The sequence below is a fragment of the Jaculus jaculus genome, chromosome 6 (assembly GCF_020740685.1).
Source record: "Jaculus jaculus isolate mJacJac1 chromosome 6, mJacJac1.mat.Y.cur, whole genome shotgun sequence".
In the NCBI taxonomy this organism is placed as follows: Eukaryota; Metazoa; Chordata; class Mammalia; order Rodentia; family Dipodidae; genus Jaculus; species Jaculus jaculus.
In genome coordinates, this window is record NC_059107.1 from 142,407,707 (window position 1) to 142,433,250 (window position 25,544).

General features: G+C 38.8%; 1 protein-coding gene across 32 annotated transcripts in view; it reads right to left on the reverse strand.

The window, feature by feature from the left end:
* Anks1b (ankyrin repeat and sterile alpha motif domain containing 1B) overlaps positions 1-25,544 on the reverse strand; it is a 1,062,135-nt gene that overhangs the window by 413,677 nt on the left and 622,914 nt on the right. For 25 of the 32 annotated variants that reach the window (XM_045152363.1, XM_045152361.1, XM_045152357.1 and 22 more), the window contains one exon: positions 217-323. In XM_045152363.1, the coding sequence (XP_045008298.1) occupies positions 217-323 (107 nt within the window). Of the gene's footprint in view, positions 1-216; positions 835-1,085; positions 1,106-25,544 lie in introns of those variants that run through there. The other 7 variants (XM_045152376.1, XM_045152372.1, XM_045152371.1 and 4 more) reach the window with 5 other exon arrangements.

Here is a 25,544-nt window from a genome sequence, read left to right on the forward strand (position 1 = left end):
ATAACACACATGTATAATGGATGCACACAGAGCTCAATTTGCAGTGTCTATAGGTACGCAGTAAGTTCCATGCTAAGGGCATTCGATTTTCCGATGCAGTTACATATAGAAAACTGATCCGTTTCGGTGCAAACCAGGCTGCCTCTGAGCCATGTAAGACACATTAGAAGCAAAGACAGACAAAAGGCAGCTCCGAGGACACAGAGAACATCTTACCATAAACTGCACATTGTCAAATCCATTAGCCATCAGGTGGTTCTCGTACTGAGGTAGCCCAATGCTTTCCAACCATTGTCCCACTGTTTGGACCGGGCATCTGGGTCCTGTAAGAGGATGAAGAGGGAAGCGTTTAAGCAGGGAGTAGCCGTCCACAGGGTAATAGCGGTAGTCCTGGGCTGAGAGGTGGCATTGCCACATCATGCCCCTGGGAAAGTTGCTATCAAAGGAGCCCGCCAGCTTGACAGATGAATGTTCTCGGTGAGAGAGCAAAGTCAGAAGTAAAACATAGTTTGCCAGGCAGACTGTGGAGTATGACTTGATCCTAGCTCCACATTTCTTACATATTAATCTTTACTACCGACCAGCACGTCATACAGCCCCCAAAACCAGGCGGCAGAGGAAGGCATATCAAGCTGTCAGCTTAGGCTGGTCTGCGTTCTGTGTGATTGTTGGAGTACTCCACAATGAGCAAAGCACGGCCAGCAGCCAGACTTCTTTTTATCAAGTACTCCTCCACTCATCAGTATGCGGCTCCATGCTCCTTGCTCCCCCTCGCTCGCTCCCCTTCATTACCCAGCCCAGGCTACACCTCGCATTTTCAATAATAGCCATCAGATAAGGCAGATTTTTTTTTTTGTCTGCAAGCTGTAAGCCTGCTGCTGCTGCTTCCTCCTACACACCCATCCAAGCGTCAATCTTGAATGATGAGAGCAGTCAAAACAAATGCAGAAAATAGCAAGACTCAAAAGCAAACCAAAGTGCTGGGATCTGAATTGAATCTTCATACTGGTTATACATTACCCAGCTTTTTGTTATGGAATTTTACGTTTCAAACGACACCAGGAAATGCAAAGCGTGAACTATACCTTATAACAGAGCTCACTACAGGGTCCCTTTCTCCTTGTCCTTTCTTCTTGTTAAAATGCAGCACAGATATGTGTTGGGGATCGAAAGCTTTACAGTGTAGGGAGAATAATTATCCTTTTTCTTTGCCATGATGTATTAAATAAATCTCTCTGAGGGTTTTTCTTTTCTTTTCATTTAATTACTGCAACATATAGAAACTGTACCATAATCTTGAAGTCAAGATCAATCACTACTCATTTGCTAGGGTTTCTTCAAAACAAAAATATTATTAGGCACAAGAAATCCTTCTCCCTTCTGGTATTTATAACCCTATCTACCAGGGTTCTCATTCTAAAATAGCTATCAAGGTAACAGTAACTGGGTAGAATTTTCTTTAATAAAGAAGAGCCCTAACCAAAAATAATTCAAGAATAACAGATGTAAATGTGTGAGCTTTACTGAATGGTAGACAGACTGAGTAATTTATTTAATAATTGGGAGAAACCACAGATTAATAATAGAATCCACAGAACTATATCTTGAGAAACAACAGACTTAAGGCTGGGAGGAACTCCCAGAAAAGCTAGCCTAACTCCATCCCTAGTCCCAGGAAGGCTAACATAACCCCTTCCCTAGGTGGGCATCTCTTGGACCAGTGTTCCTGGAAGCCTGTCTTCTGCTTGTATGCTGCCTGTGACAGAGCTCTTCCTACTCAGCTCCAAGCCTCCGTTTATTAGAAAGATACTTTGCTTCCTATCTTCTTCCTACTCCCTGGCCCCAGCTGTGCCTTTGGAGTCACACAGACTGGGAATGTGCCTTTCGCATATTCAGTGCTGTAAAAGTTAAAGATAGCATTCTCTTTCTCTGCTCACCCCCTACAATAGTGCCTAGCACATAGTTAGTGCCCAACAAATATTTACTGAATAAAACTTTCTTCTTTCTGTCTTTACATTGCATCTTTCTATTTCCTTTTTAATAGGCTTTGCTCAATCTCCTTGGCACAAAGACATTAAACCTCAAAATAATTTGCACCCTCCTTCCAGTCCCTGAGCTCTAGTCATTCCCTCACTGCGCCATCCACTCTTTAGTCTGCTTCCTGTTTTATGTTGATGGAACTGACATATAGTTGGATTTTTCTATCTTTGTTTCACTTACTAGTCCAATGCAACAATGGCCTCTCTAATGGTCTTCCTACCTCTGATAAGTTGAAAATCTAGTTTATCCATCAGTGTCAGAAAAATGTAAAACATAGTTTTGATAACTAGACCTTGTTTCAAAAACTTGCTCTGGTTTTCCACTGGACTAAAAATAAACTCTTGGGCTGGGGAGATGGCTAAGCAGAGTTGCTTGCTTTCCAAAGCCTGCCAACCAATGTTCAATTCCCCAGTATGTATGTAAAGCTAGATGTACAAAATAGCAATACATCTGGAACTCACTTATAGTGGCAAGAGGCCATGCTGCACCCATTCTCTGTCTGTCTGTCCCTCTTTTCATCTTTCTCTCCCCATTTGCAAATAAATACCTATTAAAAAATAATAAACTCTCAATTTCTTTGATAACATTTTAGGGTCTTCATGTTGATTTCAAATCCACCAACTGTATACCCATTTTTCCTACACCCTTCTGTAGCTTTCCAGCATACAGAACTTTCTGGCTTCAGAAGGGGGCCTGTCATGTGCTCCGGTTTGTCCCCACAATTGGCTTTCAGACAAATATCATTTTCTTTATGAAAACTTTCTAGTGTTCTCCAATAGGAATAAATCTCCTCTTAGACAAATCTCATACTTAAATAGCATTTGAGACCCTCCATCACAACAAATATTTTCTACCTTACATGACCATTACTTGTGTACAAGACTCATTTTCTGAAATCAGGGGGTGTGCTTTGCTAATATACATATGAAGTACTCAGTTTGTACCTGATACGTAAGACTGAAGTCCACAATCCAAACTGAAAAATGTCCTCTTATTTTCAGGTTTAAAATTTTTATTATTTTTTGAACAATATCCTAGGTCTCTGAGTTGTTTGCTCAAAAGAAGATATATTGGGTTTGTGTATGTGTGTGGGGGGGATGTGGTATATGCACGTGTTTGTGCACATGTGCCTGCTGTGCACATGTATGAAGCAACCAGAGAACTCTGAGTACCCTTCCTTACCTTTCATCCAACTCTTTTATGAGACAGCTGATACTTTTTTGGGTCAGTGAGCCCCAGATATTCTCTTGCCTCTGCTTTCTATTCTCTGGTTTCCTCCTTGCAAATGAAGTTATATACATGCACCCATTGTGCCTGGATTTTTACATAGGTTCTGGGGAGGAATCAAACTATTGCAGTCAGTCCTGGGCCCTCTCAGGCTCTCATGTTTAAGTGGCTGGGTCTCTTAACCACTAAACAATCTCCCAAGCTCCTCACCACACCCCACCCAGATATCTTGGCTTTAAAGAAGAATTGTCAGGTCTGAAATTTTGCTCGTCAGCTTCACCCTCCTTCTAACTCCTGGGTAAGTTGCATTGTACTTGATTGTGACTTGTTCCTGACTGGTCGCACATCTTTTCAGAGGGGCAGAGCATCTCTAGAAGTGCATGATTCAATTGTAGGAGATTCTAATTGCCCAACTTCACTTGCATGAGAAGATGAAAACAAGATGCTACTTGTCCCTGGCAAGTCCCTACAGCTCTTACAATGTGAAGTTAAAAGTAAGTCTTAACTATAGCTCCTCCTAGGATTCCCCATCCATCATGTTCCTCCTAATCCTTTTATGAGTAAGTGAAAAAGCTATAAAAATTGTGCAAACATGACAAGGATGCATTTTGGCTTGGTGAGACACATGCTGATTGGCTGGTTCCTTAAATCCTACCTGATCTTTTAACACACAAACCAGAGAGAAAAATGCTTAGAACATTTTCAACATCTAGGTATTAAATTATCTTTGATAAATGATTGGATGAATGAATGATGCTTGAAATGGTTTTCTTGGGGCCTTGACTTCTTTTTGATAAAATATGTTTGGGGAGTATATATGCACATGTGTATGTGCATGTGGAGGCCAGTGGACAACTTCAAGTATCCAAATAGTGGAATGCTATCCACCATTTTTAAAATAAAAAAAATTGTTTATTTTTATGTATTTATTTGAGAGAGACAGAGAGAGAAACAGGGAGAGAGAGGGGAGAGAGGAGAGAGAGAGAGAGAGAATGGGCACGCCAGGGCCTCCAGCCACTGCAAAAGAATTCCAGACATGTGCGCCCCCTTGTACATCTGGCTAACGTGGGTCCTGGGGAATCGAGCCTTGAGCTGGGGTCCTTAGGCTTCACAGGCAAGTTCTTAACCACTAAGCCCAGCCCTAATTTTTTTTTTATTTTTAATGGTAGGATTTTGCTCTAGCCCAGGGTTTCATCTTTTTTTTTGAGACAGGGTCTCTCATTGGCTTGGAGCTCACCAATTAAACTAGGCTGGCTGGTCAGTAAGTCCCAGGGATCCTCCTATCTCTGCTTCCCCAGAACTGGGATTATAAAACTTTGCCACCATGTATGGCACTTATTTACATGGGCTCTGAGGATTCAACTCAGATCCTTAAGGTTGAAAAGTAAACATTTTACCATCTAAGCTATATTCTCCAAGGCTAGGTTTTATGATTTCTTGGTAAACTCAAAGGAGGAATTATTTCAAGGTTTAGTCTGCCACATAAAAACAGAGCTCAGAGATTATTGGTTATTAGCCACCTTAACATCTATATAGACTTCATGAATTTATCATTTTAATTATTCGGTTCTTCAGTTTCTAATCAATAATTCTCATGCATCAGCAAAATGTTATAATCAGGGGGAGGGGTGTAAACTGGGAGAAGGTGGGATAGGAAAGGGAAAGTAAGGAAGGAAAGAGAGAACCTGAGTCATGTTGTTGGTTTCTAGCTTCGTGTCAGTATTTTCCCATGAGTCAAACTTCCAAAAGAATCCTGATTTAGGCCCGGAGATCACATTTTTATAATGTTTAAATGTATTCCTCACTTTACTTAAAATACTTTCTTGGAGTCTAAATTCTTACAACACATTATTGGGCAGGCGTCTTTATTCAACTAGAACCTCCATAAATTCCCAAAGTGAGAAGCAAGATGAGAAAAGCGGGAATATACAGTTACTCAGGGCCATGGTGCTCTACATTGTGGCGTCATCATCATTGTTTATCACAAGGAAACTGAGGTTCACACTATGTGATGGGACCAAGAATTTTCCTTGGCACAATCTAAAGACAGAATTTTAGGAGTTCTAACCGGAATGGCAGTGTGAGGAGCTCCACAAACTAATCCCAGTAACAAGCCAAACTGCTAAAAGGAGGGGCAGGGGGCGCAGCACAAACTAAAATAAAAATTCCCTAAAGTTCCAGTATCTCCAAACCATCGAAAGTCTCTGAAAAGTGTTCTCAGACACTGAGATGAAGGTATTGTTATTCCAAACATCTACTAAAAAACAGGGTGAGAGCAGAAGGATTCTGTGGTGGTTGGACCATGGCTGGCTATTGCTTTTCCTTACTCTAGAGTATTCTGCACACTCACTAGGTACGAGCACACTGATCGGGATGGGCTCCCTAACTCCTTAACTCCAGCCCAAGGACATAGAGTACCATCAGGAGAGGCATACCAGCCATCCCCATCTCCTTTAAGTTGTAAAGGTTAAATTCCCAGTGCGTACAGCTGACAGACCAGGGAGCTCCCTTCATTTTCCCAGCTGTTGTTCATGGGATGGGGTTTAATCCCAATTTTGATAGGTGACAGTGGGACAATCTGAGTTTACAGAGTACAGAAAGTTAAACTGAGAAGACCCGAAGCCGTTGTCTCTGTTAAGTGCAAAAAATGGTGGTCCAAATTCTTGTCTAAGAGGATAGTCATTCCCAAAAATCAAAAAAGTCCTTAAGCTCTCTTTTAAGGGATTGATTTTTATCTGCAATAGAGGAAAGGGAATTCAAACCTAAATGTGTCAACAAGAAACAATAGTGGGGGATGGGGAAATAGCTTGGCAGTTAAAGTGCTTGCTTGCAAAGCCTTACAGTCCAGATTTAGTTCCCCAGTACCCATGTAAAGCCAGATATTCTTCACAGAGCATGTCTGGAGTTCCTTTGCATCAGCAAGAAGCCTTGGTGCACCTATATACACACATCTTCTCTTCTCTCTGTCACTCAAATCAATAAATAAAAATATTTTAAGAAAAGAAACAATAGCAGGCTGGGTATATGGATCAGTGGTTAAAGGTGCTTACTCCCAAAGCCTGCTGACTTGGGTTCAATTTCCAAGTACCCACATGAAGCCAGATACACAAAAGGGCACAAGCATCTGAAGATCATTTGCAGTGGCAGCGGCAAGAGGCCCTGGTGTGCCCATTTTCTCTATTTCTGTCTCTCTCTCCTGTTCTGTTTGCAAATAAACAAATAAAATCTTTTAAAAATAGCAATAGCAAGGCCAGCATAATGGTATGTACTTGTAAACCACATTCTGGAGGCTGAAACAGGAGGATCATAAATTCCAGTCTAGCCTAGACTGCTTAGGGAGAGCCTGTCTTTAAAAAAGTAGTGATTAACAAGTAAAAGAAGGCAATACACTCTATCCAGGTTAAATGGTACCCCAGGTAATTTTAGAGAACCATGGAAAGAGAATTAATAAGAGTCTTACTGTCGTCAGAACACACTTCAAAGCCTGCCTTCAAAAACTTCTCTTACCTGATTTAATTTGACCAGACTGTGGAGCAATTTATACCTCAAGAAATTGGCCAAAACAATATAGCATCCAGCTGGTAATTATTGGAGCCTAATGTCTATGTGTGATGTCAAATGAGGTAGATGGGTTAACAGGAAGATTTGGGAAAGAGATAAAAAGAGGAATTGCAATACCCATAGTCACTCTGTGGTTTATTCTTACACTTTGAGAGTACTGTCCATCCCGTACCCTCAATTTTAAGTATAATGCATGAATGAAATAACAGTGTATATCCTTTGGGGATTGACTTTTATCATTCAACATATTTCCTCTGAAATCTTCATGCATTGTTCTATATATCAGTAGTATGTTCCTTACAATTGCTGGATATGATTTCAGGGTGTGAAAAATTCCATTATTTTCAGAGTGGTAGTTTGAATGTGATAGTTTGAATAGACCCATAGACTTGGGTGTTTTATAAAAAGTGAGCTTTCAACTTGAATCCCTAGCAAGCAGACCCTGCAATAGAGGGCATGTCAGTGGGGGCAGATTTTGGAGTCTAGCTTTAAGGTGTGTGGAGAGCACTTTGAGCTCTGTTGGTTGTATGGTGCTTACTGTTGGTAGTGTCTCTTTGCTTGCGTCTATGGAAGTGGGCCATCTTCTTCCACCATTGATGTGGTTCCCCTGGAATCTGTAAGCCTAAAATAAACCCTTTCCTCCTATAAGCTGCTTCTGGTTGGGTGTTTGCCTCAGCAACAAGAAGCTGACTGTAACAGTGGTGTATTTTATACTCCCTTTATTAAAATATGACACTTTTTTAGCCACTGTATGTTCCTTCAACTCTGGTGACATTATGCCTTTATAATATTTTCCTATTCCTATTCTCTCTTTCCTACAACCAAATGTGATCTCTAGATTTTCTTCATTTGCCCATCTGCCTTATCCTGAACCAGTCCTTGCAGATTGCTGGTAATCCTTAGAAAAATTTTATCCTAGCCAATACTAGAATTGCCTTACAGTATTTTCCTTTTGTTCATGCTGCATACTTCTAGTTGTTCTACCCAATTCAATTTAAATTTAATTATTTTAAAGGTATGTTAGTCATTGCTATTTCATATCCTTATAACTATCTCTATCTTGAGATTTCACTTTCTATTTGTAGTTTTGTTATACTATTTTCTCATATATTCAGAAAATATTGTTAACTGAATGAAAATAAAAACACAGTCCCTGTGAGGTATGACTAATGTGGCATTTACAGAAAAAAATATATATCACTAAATGCCTGCTTTAGAAATGAAGACAATTTCAGATCAATAATCTCTGTATCTACCTTAAGAAACATAAAAAGGGGAAAAAAGTGAATCAAATCAGAAAATAAATATCCCTGTGGCAATAAATGGAATTGAAAACCAGAAACTCAATAGAGAACAATCACAGAAATCAGAAGTTGTTCTTTGAAATGATTAGTAACAAAGAATCACTTTATGCCAATTAATTTACCAACTCAGGCAAAATAGACAAATTTGTTGAAAGAGAAACTACCAAAGCTCACCCATTAAAAAGTTCATGACAAGGGCTGGAGATATGGCTTAGTGGTTAAGTGCTTGCCTGGGAAGCCTAAGGACCCTGGTTTGAGGATCGATTCCCCAGGACTCACGTTACCTAGATGCACAAGGAGGCGCACGCATCTGGAGTTTGTTTGCAGTAGCTGGAGGCCCTGGGGCACCCAATTCTCTCTCTCTCTGCATTTGTTTTTATCTGTGTCTGTCACTCTCAAATAAATAAAAAATGAACAAAAATATTTTTTAAAAGTTCATGACAAAAGAGCTGTCTATTAAAGTTACTGTATTTGTAGTTATAATCCTTGTACCAGGAAAACTGCAGACCTTGAAGAGTTCAGTGGTGAAGGCTACCAAATACTTTCTATTCTGCAAAATCTTCAGAAAACTGAGGATAGTACTTGTCAATCCATTCTATTAGATCAGCAGCAGTATAATACCAAAATCAGACAAAGATGTTATAAGAATATAAACTCTATTTAATCAGTGTCCATTGGTCTTAGATATAGAAATTCATCATTAAATTTTGAACAAATTATCTCCAACAATACATTCAAGGTAACATACGATGATCAAACTTGTTGGAAATGCTAGCCAGTGAAACAATTCATGAAAGAGAAATAAAATGAAACATGAAAATTGTGTATGAAGAAATAAAAGCATCTCTACTCATACATGAAATGCTTTTCTATTTATAAACATTTTATGAGACTTATATGAAAATTGCCAGAATTAATGAGTTTGGAAATATTTTGGGACACAGGATCAATGTACCAAATATCAATTGTATTTCTGTATAATCATAAACAATCAAAACTTGAAATAGAAATTAACATAATATACAATGCTACCAAAAGTATGAACTGCTAGAGAATATTTCAAAAGATGTGACAGACCTTTACAAAACATTACTTGAAGACATCTAACAGGCATGGAGATATGGTTCAGTGGTTAAATGTGCTTCTTTGCAATGCCTGCTGGTCCAGGTTCAATTCCCTAGCATCCATGCAAAACTAGATGTGAAAATTGGTGCAAGTGTTTGAAGGTCACTTGCAATGTCAAGAGGCCCTGGAACATCCATACACCTTGACACACTCATACAAAATGGCACCCCACACACAAATAAAAAAAACCTTTTAAAAAAGACATTCATAAAGGACCTACATAAATGGAAACATTGATTATGCTCAGAGATTATAACCCTCAACAACACTAACATATCAGTTCTTAGTGTGTCTGTAGAGTCAAAATAATGCTAAACAAACTCCTAGTAGATGCTTTTTTTTTTTTTTTTTTTTTTTTTTTTTTGGTTAGAAACTGAATTTCATGAGAAAAAGAAAGATGTAATATAATCAAAATAACTTTGAAAATAAGAAAAAGATCAGAGTACATTATCCTAATGTTAATAAAAATTATGATAAAGTCTAGAGAAAGGGTACTGATATTAAGACAGAAACATGGTAAATAGAAGAGACTATAGAGCTGGAGAACTGACTGGCATACAGTGTCAACTGCCTTTTGACAAATGTGAAAAGCTAATCCTATAAAGAGTTCCAATGTGCATGTTAGAACAACTAGATCCATATGCCAGAGGAAGAGAGAGAAAGAAAGAAAGTTAGAGAAAATGAATTTACTTGATCCACCATTTGCATTAAATATAAAAACTAGCTTGAGAGGCTGGAGAGATGGCTCAGCAGTTAAGGTGCTTGCCTGCAAAGCCTGTTGGCCCCGGGTTCATTTCCCGAGTACTCACATAAAACCAGATGCACAAAGTGGTGCATGCATCTGGAGTTTGTTCAAGTGGTTAAGAGACCCTGGTGCATCCATTCTCTTTCTCTCTTTCCTTTCTTTGTCTCTCTCTTCTTGCAAAAAAGAAAGAAAGAAAGAAAGAAAGAAAGAAAGAAAGAAAGAAAGAAAGAAAGAAGGAAAGAAAGAAAAAACTAGCTTGTGGTGTAGAGAGTAGGTCTAAATATAAAATCTAATACTATAAAATCTCTAGAAGAAAGTGTAGAAAAAATTAGAATTTAGAAAAAAGTTCTAAAAGAAATTTTTAAAGATTCTAGAAGAAATTTAGAAAAATTTAAAATTTAGAAAAAAAATTAGGAAAAAAGAAACATTAAACTTGGGTTAGGAACCAGAAGCATAAGTTTGTAAGAAAATTTGTTAGTCAAATTTAGAATAAAATTAAAAATTTTTGTTCTTTGGAATTCACTGTTAAAAGAATAAAAAGATGGGATAGAGAGTTTGCTTAGTGGTTAACACCCTTGCTTGCAAAGCTAAAGGACCCAGGTTCAATTCCCCAGGACCCATGTGTGCCAGATGCACAAGGTGGTACATGTGTCTGGAGTTTGTTTGCAGCAGCTGGAAGCTCTGCATTCTTTCTCCCCCACTCACTCCCTCTTTCTCTGTCTCTCAAATTAATAAAAATAAAATAAAAAAGAACAAAAAGATACACTACTAACTAGAAAAAAATCCTAATAAATGTTTCATTGGATCTCTCTCTCTCTCTCTCTCTCTCTATATATATATATATATATATAGATAGATAGATAGATAGATAGATAGATAGATAGATAGATATCTTAAAGCTCACTGATAAAAAGAAACAAAATATTTTAATTGGGCAAAAGTGTTTAACAGGTACATGACTGGAGAGGATATGATAGCAAGTAAGCATGTGCAAAGATTGTCAATATCATTAGTCATTAGAGAAATTCACTTACCATAACATCTAAATTTAAAAGACTAGCCATATCAAGTGTTTGTCAAGTGACAATGATCAGGAGCCAGTGGGATTCTCAAGCACAGCAAGTGGAAGTGTGCAATGGTACAAGCCCTTGGAAAACAGTGTGATAGTTTCTAAAAGAAATGTCATGCCCTATCAACTCTACTGTTGGACATTTACCCATTGAAAGAAATGCATATACATGCAGAGACTGACTTATTCACAATAGAACTCTTTGCAATAATTAACAATTGAAAGCAGCTTAAATATCTGTTAATGGATGAACAAACAAATTATGGTATATTTGTATAATGGATATTTCTCAACAATAAGTTGTATACAGCACATCAATAAATGTCAGGATAAATTTTTAGAGTGAAAAAAACAGGACTCCTCCCCAAGTACATTCTTTGCAAGTGCATTTATATAAAGTTGTAGAGAGAGCAAACTTATCAAACAAACAGAAAAATAAAATAAAATAAAACTAATTGGTGGCTACCCAAGAATGGGAGGGAATAAAATCAGGCATGAAGAAACTTTGAGAGTAATGTACTCAGTAATTTTCTTTTTCTTTCTTTCTTTTTTTTTTTTTTTAAGATGGATTTCCTTAATAATGAACTCAGCTGTATTTCTTTAGATACACGAGTTCTGAACTCAAACAAGCTAAGATAGCACTGCCTGCAACTGATGACCAGTAACATATTGCAAAGTGAAACAGTTTGGCAAAAGAGTGTGGGAAAGAAAAGACAGGGCTGAGAGATGGAAAAGGGAAGAACATCATTCAGGTTGGTCAAGTGGAATTCTTTTTAACCTTGGGAATGATGTGGCCCTTGAAAATACAGCTTGTTTCTGCAGATTATTTTTCAAAACCTATGCCAAATGAAATGCCAGGGGAGAAGCCCCGGATTGAGAACCTGTACAGATGCCACAGGAAGCGCTTTGATCATCCAGGAGCCAGAGTTCCTGTCTGCCTTCTCCCTCCTCCGTTGCTGAAAGTCAGCCGGCTGAAAACATCTCCCCTGAGATTGTTTTCACGTCGTTTTTCTCAGCATCTGGGCATGCTGGGTTGAGCACCTCCAGGGACTCCAAGGTTCTTGCCAAATGTGGCTGAGCGCACCTGGTGTGGTCCGTAGGAGTGTGCGTCAGGTAGTGAAAGGCCCAAGAATTCAGAAGCCCAGAAATACTATCACGCTCCAAAGGGAGCTTAAGCGGGACCCTGCATACCTCAAACTCTAGGCTTTACTCTGTGTTGGAAGCAAGTAAAGAATCCCTCTTCTCATTATATCAGAGCCCGCTCCTAATATAAAACTAGGTAAAAAGGGCATGAGATAGCCCTCAAGGATGGGAAATGAGTAATGAAGTGAACCACTTATTTGGTTTCTGTAAATAGCCTGCACCATAAGCCTTAATAGCCCACACCGTAAGCCTTAGTAGCCCGCACCATAAGCTGTAGCAGCCTGCCTCAGACCACCAAGGTCATAGGAGACTGATACCACACTCTGCTACTCCCACCCAAGGACCTGCGCAAATGCTGACCACCAAGGTCATAGGAGACTGATTGGTCCACGGGGGGCTTGAACAAATTAAACTAATTGGCTTAGAAACTATGGAGTGGCACAAACTGACTGGCTCGCACCCCGCGGGCTCGTGATGTTAAAAAAATGATTGGTCTAATGCACAGGCTTTGTTAGAAACCCTATAAAAACTGTCCCGTTCCTGCATTCGGGGCTCTGCAGTCCTCTATCCCTGTGTGGTGTATGACTGTGGGCCCCAGCGTGCTTGGAATAAAATCCTCTTGCAGTTTGCATCAAGACCACTTCTCGTGAGTGATTTGGGATGTCGCCATATCCAGGCAGAGCGTGGGGTCCCCATCTTGGGGTTCCTTCAGTAGACCTTACTGTCTTCAGCCTTGGTGTTGGTGTGGGGAGGAAACAGCACAAAGGTGATGTCACCGAGTTTGATTTTCAACTCTAGAGGAGGTTCCTTGTGGCTAAAAAGTACCTAAGAGTTTGGGGAAGGGGGTGCAGGCTGTGAGGTTGACTTTTGGTCTTCTTTGAATTCTGCATGCAGAATTCCCAATGACCACATTATCCTTAATCACTGTGCCGAAGTCTATGGTGACATGGTACAGGGTCTCACCGTCCCTATAGTGGATAGTTGTCGTTCCTTGCCCTTTACTTGGAATTGAAAATATTTCTCAAAGACAGAGGCAAAAAAAAAAAAAGCTTCAACTTGCCAGCTGTGATAGTTCAGGTGTTATCAACTTGATCTGTTTAGTAATCTACAGGTTGCTTCTAGGAAGGATCAACTAAAGGAAGAAGTCTTTCCCCCAGGGTGAGCCCCTCCCCCAGAGTGGATGGCCCTGCTCAGAGGGGGACTTGATATAAGGAAGCTCTGGATAACAAGAGTTCCTTCCTTCCTTCCTCCCTTCCATTTGGCTGCCAGAGTTGCTCGCTATCTTCCAGCGTGGATTGAAGACCAGTGCGGACTGAGGACCAGAATCAACTGAAGACCCGCGTGGATAGAAACCCAGGGGCTCCTCAGGAAGCCACCAGGCTTCCCTGCACCATCTGCAGTGCCTGGTTGGGACTGCTGAGGCTTCTGGACAGGAGGACTGAGCAGCTACCAGGTTCGGTGATTCTTGGGCCTGCAACTGCTATTGGACTACTATAAGCTTATCCAATAAATACCCTTTTTAAATAATTCATTCTAGCAGTTCTGTTCCTCTAGAGAACATGACTAATACACCAGCCTAAAACACAGTCGAGTCCAGGTGGATTTTCTGTGTCACGTAGCAAAGAAACATTTCATCCTGATTCTGCATTTACCAAGAAACTCCAAGAGACTCTCTCTAATAAGTTACCAGCATTATGTGCCTGCGGTTCCTTGTAGAGTTTCAAAGAAATATTGACCACCACTTTTGTTTTGTGTGCACTAGGATTTGGAATAGACAGAAGACCCCGTCAAAATCAGAGAAGGCTGTTTCTGCTGATCCTGGTTTGTTTCCTACCGCTGTGTTCCTGAATTTGAACGTGAGCATCTCCTCCATCATGTGGTCATCCCCCTTCAGTCATTTGCTTCATTGTGGTGGTGATCTCAGAGCATATACATTTGCCAGGTATAAAAGTGTACACCAAAACAGTTCCACCTTGGGTAGGCCAATTATATCACTGTCTGTTTTTTTTTTTTAATTATTTATTTATTTGAGAGCAACAGACACAGAGAGAAAGACAGATAGAGGGAGAGAGAGAGAATGGGCGCGCCAGGGCTTCCAGCCTCTGCAAACGAACTCCAGACGCGTGCGCCCCCCTGTGCATCTGGCTAACGTGGGACCTGGGGAACCGAGCCTCGAACCGGGGTCCTTAGGCTTCACAGGCAAGCACTTAACCACTAAGCCATCTCACCAGCCCTCACTGTCTGTTTTTGCTCTATTCCAGGCTGACCTGTAATTCACTATGTCATCTTAGGCTGGCCTTGAACAGGTCATAGGTCTTCCTACCTCTGCCTCCAAAGTGCTGGGATTAAAGGCATGCACCACTATGCATGCCTGGCTTTTAATTTTTTTCCCCATTAAAGTAAAATAAAAGGAAATAAGGGTTTTAGAACTATGTCCTAAATAGTCTTCCAATTTCATCAATGTCTATTGTGACCTCTCCCTTTTCATTTCTAATTTTGTTAATTTGAGACTTCTTTTTGATTGATAAATTGGCCAAGGGTTTGTCAGTCATGTTTAGTTTTTCAAAGAACCATCTCTTTGCTTCATCAATTTTCTTAGTTTCCAGTTTATTAATTTCTGTTCTGATCTTGATTATATCTTTCTGTCTGGAGCTCTTAGAATTGGATTCTTCTCATTGTTCCAACACCTTTTAGGTTATTAATGTGAGATCTCCCCATCTTTGTTTTGAAGACATTTAGTGCTATGAATTTTGCCCTTAGTACTGCCTTCATTGTGTCCCATAAGTTTGGGTAAGTTGTATTTTCATTATCATTCAATTCTAGAAATTTTACAATTTCTCTTTTGATTTCTTCCACAACTTATTCATTGTTTAAGAGTGTGCTGTTCAGTCTCCAGGAGCAAGTGGAATTCCTGATGTGTCTCTTTTTGTTAACTTCTAGCTTTAAAGCGTTGTGATCTGATATGATGCAGCAAGTTATGTCAATTTTCCTAAAGTTATGGAGGCATGCTTTACAGCCTAATATATTATCTATTTTGAATAAAGTTCCATGAGCTGATGAGAAGAATGTGTACTCTGTAGAGATGGGGTGGATAATTCCGTAGATGTCTGTTAGGTCTAGTTGATATATGACGTTGTTGCACTCTATTATTTCCCTACTGATTTACTGTTTGGATGATCTGTCTATTGATAGTGGAGTAGAGAAGTCTCCAATTATGATGGTGCTGGTGTTTATTTCTGTTGTGTAGTCAAGTAGGTTTTGTTTTATAAACTTTGGTCCATCTGTGTTTGGTATATATAGATTTATGATTGTGATATACTCAAGGTTCTAAGTTATTCAGATTGACAAGAAGTACACACCAGTGCAATGGTGGCACACAACCTTGGTGGGTAACCAATGGCTTTCTGATTGGCTAAGAGATCCACCTATGGGAAGGGAACCCATATCTGGAATTGGGAACCAGGTCAGAATATGATGGAGACAAAGATTATGCTCTCCAATGTCAAGCACTCACTAGTCTTTGGCTAAAAGATGGGCTAGACCCATCAAAATCTCCCTAAATTAATAATGTTTATCCTATTTAACTGTGCTGATTTCACTCTCCACTGGAGAACATGTTTTTCTTTTTCAGAAGGTAGGAGACCTGAGGAAATAAACCACTCCTTTACAACCTAGCCAAGGCCCAAGTGAAACCACAGAGGAAGTGGGGAGATGAGCAAGAGTGCTGCTTCTATGGTGAGTCTGAAAATCAGTGTCAGGGTGAACAAGACAGACACTGAGGATACTCAATACATACCAAAGCAGAAATCCAGAGTCTCCTAACACATATCCCACAACCCCACTGAGGTGGGCCTCCAGCAGAATGGAGGCAAGAAGGGCAAAAAAGATGGTACCAATACATGATGGATCCATACAAAGTATATCCTTAATAATACAATAAAATAAAGTAAAACAAAGAAAAGGAAATAAAGAATGATGGTGGAAGTGATCAATTTTAGACAGCCCCATCAGGCCATCCTTTACAACTTGAACAGACTCAAGGCAAGAGGTTGCAAGCCATTCTGATGCCTAGGGAAAGAGGGCAGTGGCCGGTGTAAACAGTATCCCCCTCTATGCTGAAATGCAACCCAATACTGAGGGCGAGGATGTGGCTACTTCACTTCCAACCTGCCCTTGATATTTCTCTCAGTATCCACTGTATCACCAGCCAGAGTCTGGGATAAGATGGCTGTCTCCACACTCCAAGTCTTTATCTGGAGTTTATTAAGCGAAATCTCTGATTTTAGTAAAGTCTTGTCAAATTAGCTTTGAACTTTAAGAGTGCAAGACAACTAGCATTGTGATTATTTTCAGAAATCTCTTAATTAGGTTCTAATTAATCAGGGAGGAGGAAGATACTTCTCTTTGTACCACATGCATTTCCTTAGCATTCATGGAGTTGTTTTTTGTTTGTTTTTTTTTTTTAACAAATATTTATAAGGTACTTCTTGTTCCAAGCATTTTGGTAGGCAGTGGGGAAGGCTTTGAAAATCCCTGCACTTGTGCAATTTATAGCCTCAGGAGAAAGCAAGTTCCTCCCTTAGAAAAATGTCATTTGAGAGAACAGGAATTAAAACTTAGAAACATGGCTTCTTATTGTTACCATAAAGTGACAAGAAATAAATCAAGGAAAAACGTGTCCCACCTCAAAAGGTGTTCAGGAAAAAAAAAAAAAAAAAGAACCAACCTGAAAAAATAGCTAAGGTGGAGTAAAACTATTTATTAGTTGCAGTGGTAGCTGTATTTGTTAACTGGGAAAATTTAGGAAAAATGAAGGAGAGCCTCTAAACAAGAGATGAAAAGGAAGAAACTGGCTAGCTTCTCAAAACAAAACAAAACAACAACAACAAAAATAACACCTGCACCAAATAATGTGTTTGGTGCCAAGGCGACTGACACACAGATACCCTCTTGAAAGAACATGCCTTTCCAGTAATCTAAGCCAGATTGAAGAGAAGGGAGCACCTACTGTGTGTCAGACTCATGCATGCGCTAGCGTCTGTTTCATCTTTGGGAATCACAAAGCAAGAGCTGGGGCACAGCAGCAGTGATGGGGGGTAAGGGGTTGCTGGGCGGGGCTTAGGTCATGAGGATCTGCCCTGACAACGGTATCAGTGTGGACATGGAAGGGGGTTGTGGAAGTGGGTTTTGCCATGGGAGGAAACAGCATTTAGCCTTTTTCCTCTCTGTCTTCTACCACGTGAGGATGCAGCAAGAAGGCTCTCGCTACACACCAGCACTTTGACCTTTGGGCTTCCCAGCTTCCAGGAGTGTGAGAAAAAAGTGTCTGGTTCTCATGTGTGACGTAGAGCTTTGGTATTTGGTGGTAGCAGCACAAAACAGACTAAGATAAGATGCATCTCATCATGTAGTATAATAGCATATGTATCTTGAGTATTTACTGTGGTTAGGTTCTGCTCTAAATATCCCATTGTGTAATAATGCCGTTGCTACCGGACTCCTTTATGGGAATGATGCACAAGACAGGGTCAGTATGAACTGCTTGAAATTAGTAACTTAGACTTGTGTTCGAAGAGCCTGACTTCAGAATTCCAAGTCTTAGCCACCACTCGACACTGCTCTTCAGTTCCAGGAACTAGAACGAGAAACCTGTCCTTTGGCAGGAGTAAGGATGCTCACCCATGTACATGTTCCAGCAGGTTTGTTTCAAGATGTTTTTCTTTGTTTATTCTCCTCTCTCCCTTCACCTCCCATTCATTATTCTTGGCTTCTAAAATGTACAGAGGTCGGAATCTAAAACGTAGAGAGGTAAATCTTGTCGCTTGGGTATTTTTCATTTCGTGCTAACAAAGGGCTTTGCTGCCATCAGTGTAGCATCTGCATGGGTGCTCAGCCTGTCTGCGACACGTGACAGCCTGCACTGTGGGCCTCGGGGATGGTGGCCTCTAAGGGAGCCGGAATAGCACGGAGATTGAGAACCCAGGCTCTCTTGGCTCTTCGCCACCATTTAAAATTTTGCTGCTGCTACTTTTGATACCATAGAACCATGGGAAAAGTACTATTGTGTTTGGGAAATTTTCAGAGGGAATGCTATTCTTTGATACTGTGAGGGGGAACACTTTACCCCACCTATTTCATGGTGGTATTTGAAGTTGAAATGAAATGAGTACAGAAAGAGCTATTTCGATGAAGGGACATATCATTCTCACTTTCAGGAGAATATATTCTTGTGTGCTTCATTCAGTCCTTAGACCAAAGAGGTTGGTCTGGAACCATCAGGGCTTTGCTTTTCCCAGTTCTCTTTGTTTCCAACAGACAGAAATACATGGGGTGAGTAGTGCAGGCAAAGAACAGGGGAAAGCTAATTGTACTGTGAATTGCTCAGAACACCCAAGCCCAGGATACCACTGGGACTTTGTCTAGTCGAATATGTACCAATAGCCAGCTTGTCAGCATCAATTATTCTAGTGTTTGCCATCCACTTGAAGGGGAGACTAGAAGAAAGGGTAGCACCAGTAAAATCAAGAAGAGATAGTTCTTATATCTAGCTTCAGAATTAACAAAAAAGGATGGTTAGTTATGTATTCCAACATATGTCAGACACACACTGGCCATGTCTAAAGGTCTGATAATGGGAAACACTGGTCTTGTAAAGAAGCCATGCCTGTATACTAATGGGGAGAGAAATTGCACTTAAACTCTGATAACTTAAACTCTGTATGTGAACCTGACTTCTTGCCTCTTATCTTGTAATACAGATATGGGAACCAGAAGTGATTAGTTCTCACTCTTGTAGGATGCTGAAACAAAGTTCCTGATGAACATTTCAGTTTTTAACTAGAAAGTAGCAGTATTTTATTTTTTTCTAATTCCAAATGTCCTCCAAGCTGAGAAGTATAAACTACATAACCATGTTCCTTATGAAGAAAATGAATAATGAAAATTAGCAGGGAAAGAGATTGTCACAGGAAAGACAATGTTTTTGAAAGTGACAAAGGACAGCCCAGAGTAGGAATGCAAAGCAGAGGTGACAGACAAAAGGAAAGAGATTGGCTATTCCAGGAATTTGGAAATTCTGTGGTCAAGAGAGTTCTGGATCACAGAGCTATGTTTTAAATAGAAAAATAAACCAAGATGATACATTGATGTTTAAATGTGAAAGAAAGTTAGAAGTTGTGGTTTAGTTTTCTCTAAGGCCTTCCATTTTATTTGAACTAAAAACTTCACGGAACACTTCGGAAATACCAGCCTTTACTAAACAGATCTGACAACTTATAGACTTGGGTATGGTCTAATATAAGAAATGAAATTTAGCCTAAAATGCCTAAATCTCCTGGAATATAACAAAATTATGTGTGTGCATATATATGTGTGTATATATATATATATATATATATATATATATACACCTATATATATATATACACATATATACACACACACATATATATACACATGTGTATATATACATATATATAATATATATACACACACATATATACATATATACATATACATACATACACACACACACACACACACACACACACACACCCCACACACACATATATGTCATACCTAATTAGGAAAAAAAGAGTAATTTTGTTGATTTCTTTCTTGTTTCCCCCTCATTTAGTTTCTGGCAAATGTTTGAGTGTTTATTAGAATATGATTAGAAACTTAAGCCACTGATGCATCCTGTGTGGCCACCTTTTTGCAAGACCCAGGAGGAAAGGAAATAGTCCTAGGCTCAAGAAACTTATAGTTTAATAGGAAAAACAAATACACAGAATGGCAAATGCGACAATAGTTGAGTATACAAGGTGTATTAAGTATTGAAGAGAAAAAGAGAGGCTTAATTTGGTTCGGATGGAAAGCTTTCAGAGGCAGCAATCTGATCTGTGACTTGAAAAGTTACTAAGAGGTTTTGAGGTAAACAGATAGAGGCTAGTTATTTCAGGAAAAGAAACAGCGTGCACATAGTTATGTTTGAGTAACTAAAACCGACTCATTGGTGGATTGAAGTGTGTGTGTATGTGTGTGCGTGCAAAGGGTGAGGGAGAATTTACACATAGAAATGGGGCAGAATAGGAAATAATCAAGGGACTTAAGTATAGAGAAAAACAGTACCCATTTTAGATCCTGAAGAGCAGACATATGATTGAATTTTTCCTGCACAAGTACCACTCGGAAGATGGGCATGATCAAATAATATAGAGAAGAGTAGGGAGAAACAGGAAATCTTGTAGAAATGTATACATAAAATGACCTAACTAAATGTTGTAAGGATTAGCTTCTAAAACAGAGGAGACCCAAGATATCCATAGTCACGTGAAAGCTTCTGAAGTAGTCCTGGCTCAATGGTGATTGCTTTTCCTGTGAACAGAATTTAGTTAGCCATACTCTGACTGCAGAAGGTAGACTTGGGGTGACTCCTTGCCTAGCGTAGATTTTGCCTAGTGCTGGTTCATACCTAGGTTGACTGTCATAACAAATGAATGTTTTTTGAGGCTAGAAGGACAATATTAAAATTCCTAGTGTTCTGGGCATGAATAACAAACTGATAAAAGAGCTTAACATATGTATTTTTTTACAAAGATGATTGCTAAAAGGATCAAAAACATTGATAAAGATGGAAAGTGCTCAGAATACTACTGAGTATATATAATGTGCACTAAACATTAGTAAAAATAACAATAAATATAATATATTCTAAACATTAGCCACACTTTATTAGCTATATTATTTACCTATAGACAACATAATGCATATAATGATCACATTAATTACAATTGGTTCCTTAATCAGAAACAAATTTCAATAGCTACCTCTCTGAGATGGTCAAGTACTGGGTGGAAGTCATGGTTTTGGAAAGACACACAGGGAATTCTGGGTCAGATTAACACCCTTCGCTGTTCCTCAGAGGGACTGTGTTAGGCATGTGCATGTCCATACACAGAAGCAGTGCTGACTTCACCAGTTCATGGTAGTCTGACAACTTTTACAGCTTTGAAATCATGTGGGTAAATATCTTCTGTGGTGTGGACTTCTTTACTTTCTTGATTAAAAGCAACCGATAAATCCAAACTTTCTGTAAAGAAGAGTTCCTGAACTCTTTTTAAAATATTTTATTTTTATTAATTTATTTATTTGACAGAGAAAGAGAGTGAGAGAATGGGCACACCAGGGCTTCCAGCCACTGCAAACAAACTCCAGACATGTGTGCCCCCTTGTGCATCTGGCTAATGTGGGTCCTGGGGAATCGAACCTGGGTCCTTTGGCTTTGCAGGTAAGTACCTTAACTGCTAAGCCATCCCTACAGCTCCCTGAGCTCTTAAAAAAACTCAATATTAGTTGCTGATAGATTTTCTACTAAAACTTTGAAAAATCAAGGCTTACTGCTTATTTCTACTTCATTTTCCTAACCGTCATAAAAGGCAAGGTAGAACAAGTTTTGAGATAATTTAGATCATAAGTCTCTAAAAATTTTCACACATAAGACAATCTCCGCAACTTCACACACAGAAATATTAAGGCATTGGCTGAAAATTATAGTATAAGCCAAAGATAAAAAACAAATAGAGCTGACTTAGAAATGTTAAATTAACACACCAAAGCATCTTTATCCCATGATATAAATATATAGTTAGGTAATTTTAATATATATATATATTTATTTATTTAAATTTTTATTTATTTATTTGAGATGACAGAGAGAGAAAGAGGCAGAGAGAGAATGGGTGCACCAAGGCCTCCAGCCACCGCAAACAAACTCCAGATGCGTGTGCCCCCTTGTGCATCTGGCTAACATGGGTCCTGGGGAATCTAGCCTCGAACCAGGTCCTTAGGCTTCACAGGCAAGCACTTAACTGCTAAGCCATCTCTCCATCCCTAGTTAGGTAATTTAAAATAAGCATTGCAACCTATAGTGATTCAAAGTCACAACCGAGGCAAAGAGCTTTCTCTTCTCTTCTCTCTATATTTCAGAGCCAAGCCTAGGAATATGTCATAGACAGTTTTCATCACCACCCAGCATTCAGCTCTCTTCTGATAATGACACCAGTTTTTTGCTGAGGGAATATCCTCTTCACTCACTGTCATTTCCTGTGCTTGGGAAGAATGTTTAAATACTATGTTCAGAGATAGACATATAACTCAGACTTAGTTTAGAAGGTGGCTTATTGATACTTGCTTCCTGGTATCAATGATTTGTTCATTTCTCCATCTCTCCTTGCTTCTGATCATCAGGACATGACATTATGAAGTTACCACTTCTATGATTGGACTATAAAATTCTGACTTCCATCATCCTAGGATACCTTCCTGCTTACTGGCTTTGATAAGGAAATATGGAACAGTGAGGCCCAAGACAGGGATTGAGGAAAATTTCTGGTCAGCAGCCAGCTAGGAAACGTGTTCCCCAGATCACTAACTCAAAAGGAACTGCATCCTTCCAACAACCATATTAAGTGAGCCTGCACTTAGATTTTTCTCCAGTGGAGCCTTCAGCTAAGCCCCCAGCCTTCACCAACACATCAAGTGAAGTATTTTGTTTCAGTGAAAGAACATGAAGCAAGGACCTAGGTAAGCCATGCTTAGATTGCTGGACCAAAGAAACTGTGAGATTTAAAAAATATGTTATGTGAAACTGCCTAATTTAGGGTAAATTAATTAAATAACAATATATAATGGACAAGTGGCCATTGTTATGTCCTCCTGGCCAGAGTATTTGACTCAGAGTTGAACTCCTGACTCAATCCAGGACATCAAAAATTAGATTCCAAATAAGAGAATTTTATTAATGCACTGCCCCTTGCTGCAGATACAGGACACACTTGTGAAGACACAGGGCTGGTGGTATTGACAGTCATGTTTGAGCCACCTGGAATCTGAGGAGGGAGCCAGTGTGAAAGAGAGCAGAGAAATGGGAAGAGGAAGAAGGTGTCCTAAGAAAATTTTCCTTTGGTATCATATCTCACTTGAAAGTTATATTACTTGTGGATATTTTTTTTGGTACTCCCTTTGCAAAGATAAATATGCATTGAAGTATGCCTTTTTTTCCTGAAGCCAATTTAAGTTGTATGATCAGGAAACATGTCACTAAGTAGGTACTTCATTTCCTGGCTATGTTTTATAAGTAATATTCTAGTCTCTGCATAAAATAGTCATTACATATTGATAGAAGTGGTGGTTTGAATATAGAACGTCCCTCATAGCCTCAAGTTCTTGTGATTAAGTCTCATTTCTTAGTTGCCAGCTGCTAGAGCCTTCACAAGATGGAGGCTTGCTGGAGGAGGTGTGTCACTGGGAACTGGTCTTTATTAGTCCAGTCCAACTGGGTGTGTTCCTGTATCAGTTCACTCCCTACTACCTCCCTGCCTATAAGAGATGATGTGAGCCAGCTTCCTGATCTTGCCATGCTATTTCTGCCATGCTAGATGAAACTGTCCTTTGGAATTGTCAGCTGAAATAAACCCTTTCCTCCTATAAGTGGCTTCCAGGAAGACACCTTATCCCAGCAACGAGAAGGTAACTTCTATAATAGATCTAAGCAACCTTGTGATTAGTGAAGGAAATTTTGACTTAAGAACCACAAGACACTAAAAGAAAGGCATTAAAAAAAAACAACAAGATACTAAAAATTAGCTCAATAGTACTGGGGTTGTTAGCTGAGAGTAGAAGGATGGACATTGATAATGTTTTGAGTTCTATAGTCATTGTGTATTTTGTTTTTGAATATAATATATGGATAAATTTGACAAAAGAATACTACCAAGACAACATAGGAAAGAAGGTAACAAGAATATAACTAATTTTAGCTTGTAACATTCATAACAGAATGGTTCTCTAACTCAAATGCACATTATATATTGGCTAAATGTTATAATAGAAATGCAGTTAGGAAAGATATAAGCTCTCTATTGTGTTCATGGAACACGCTTCCTGTATTAACTTATTCTATCAGCCAAGTATCATTTTCAAGTTCTTATAGATATTTAGAGAAATTTTTCTGGATTCTCTTGTGGCTGTGTTGTTATGCAAAATTATGATCAGACTTACAATTTTATATGACTATACCTATGTTTTCAAATATATAAATTCAAAATGTATGTCTTGTTTGATGGGTTTTTGGTTGTTTTATTAATATATTATGATAGTTTTTGATTAGCTTCTATTTTATTCCCCACTGGTTTTGACACTGTTGGCCTGCTATGCAGCTGTTATTATCAAAATTAATTGCTCTTATCAAAAATTAATTGACATATAAAATGCATGGGTTATATTTTTGCTTACTAGCTGAAATATGGAGACATATTCTTATCACCAAGTGTAATTTTAGGAACTACTAACTTTGTTGTTGACATTTGTAACAACACAAGGAATGTTTCCTTAACATTTTAAATAGCATTTTCTTATTGTCACATTTATTTACTTCATTCATCATTTATTGTTTTGATCAAACATGGTTTAATTGAAAATAACTTTGCACACATAGCTCAACTAATAGTATGCAGATAATATGTTAGCACCATGCATACAAGAAAATTATAGCAATAACACTTTTTTAATATATAATTTTAGATGTGCTTTAAGTAAAATAGTAGGAAAAAAATTAAAAATTCCTACCATGTTCAAGTGTTAGGTCAACTGTTGACCTAGCACATATGTCACATCAAATCATTCCTAATCCTCTTAATTATCAAGACTGAACCTCATTCAGGTAATAAAAATCATTCCCTACCATGACAAAGGAATACTACCGAGACAACATAGGAAAGGAAGTAACAAGAATATAACTAATTTTAGCTTATAACATTCATAACAGAATGATCCTCTGACTCAAACGCACATTATATATTGCCTAAATGTTATGATAGAAATACAATTAGGAAAGATATAAGCTTAATTCCCAGTACAGTTACCTATTTTAGGAACTAATATTGAAAATGTATGTGTTGTATCATTTATCTTGACAAAGAGCCTAGAATTGCATGATACATTTGCTTTTTTCCTATCCTTGATTTTAATTCTGTTGGTAATAAGGTGGTGGCTTAGGGTTTGGGGAATTTTCTAAGAGCAAACTTCTGACAATGGATCTCTGAAGATGCACTTTTCTATAGGAGAATCACTATGAGCCTCTGCATTACAGGAGTGTGGACTAATTAAATGAAATAATTAAAACAATGCTTAGAAGATGATAATTTCCCAATAAATGTTACATGCAATTACCCATATTATATTACTTTGACTATTGTTATTTATTATTATTATTGTTTTGGTTTTTCAAGGTAGGGTTTCAGTCTAGCCCAGGTTGACCAGGGATTTACTA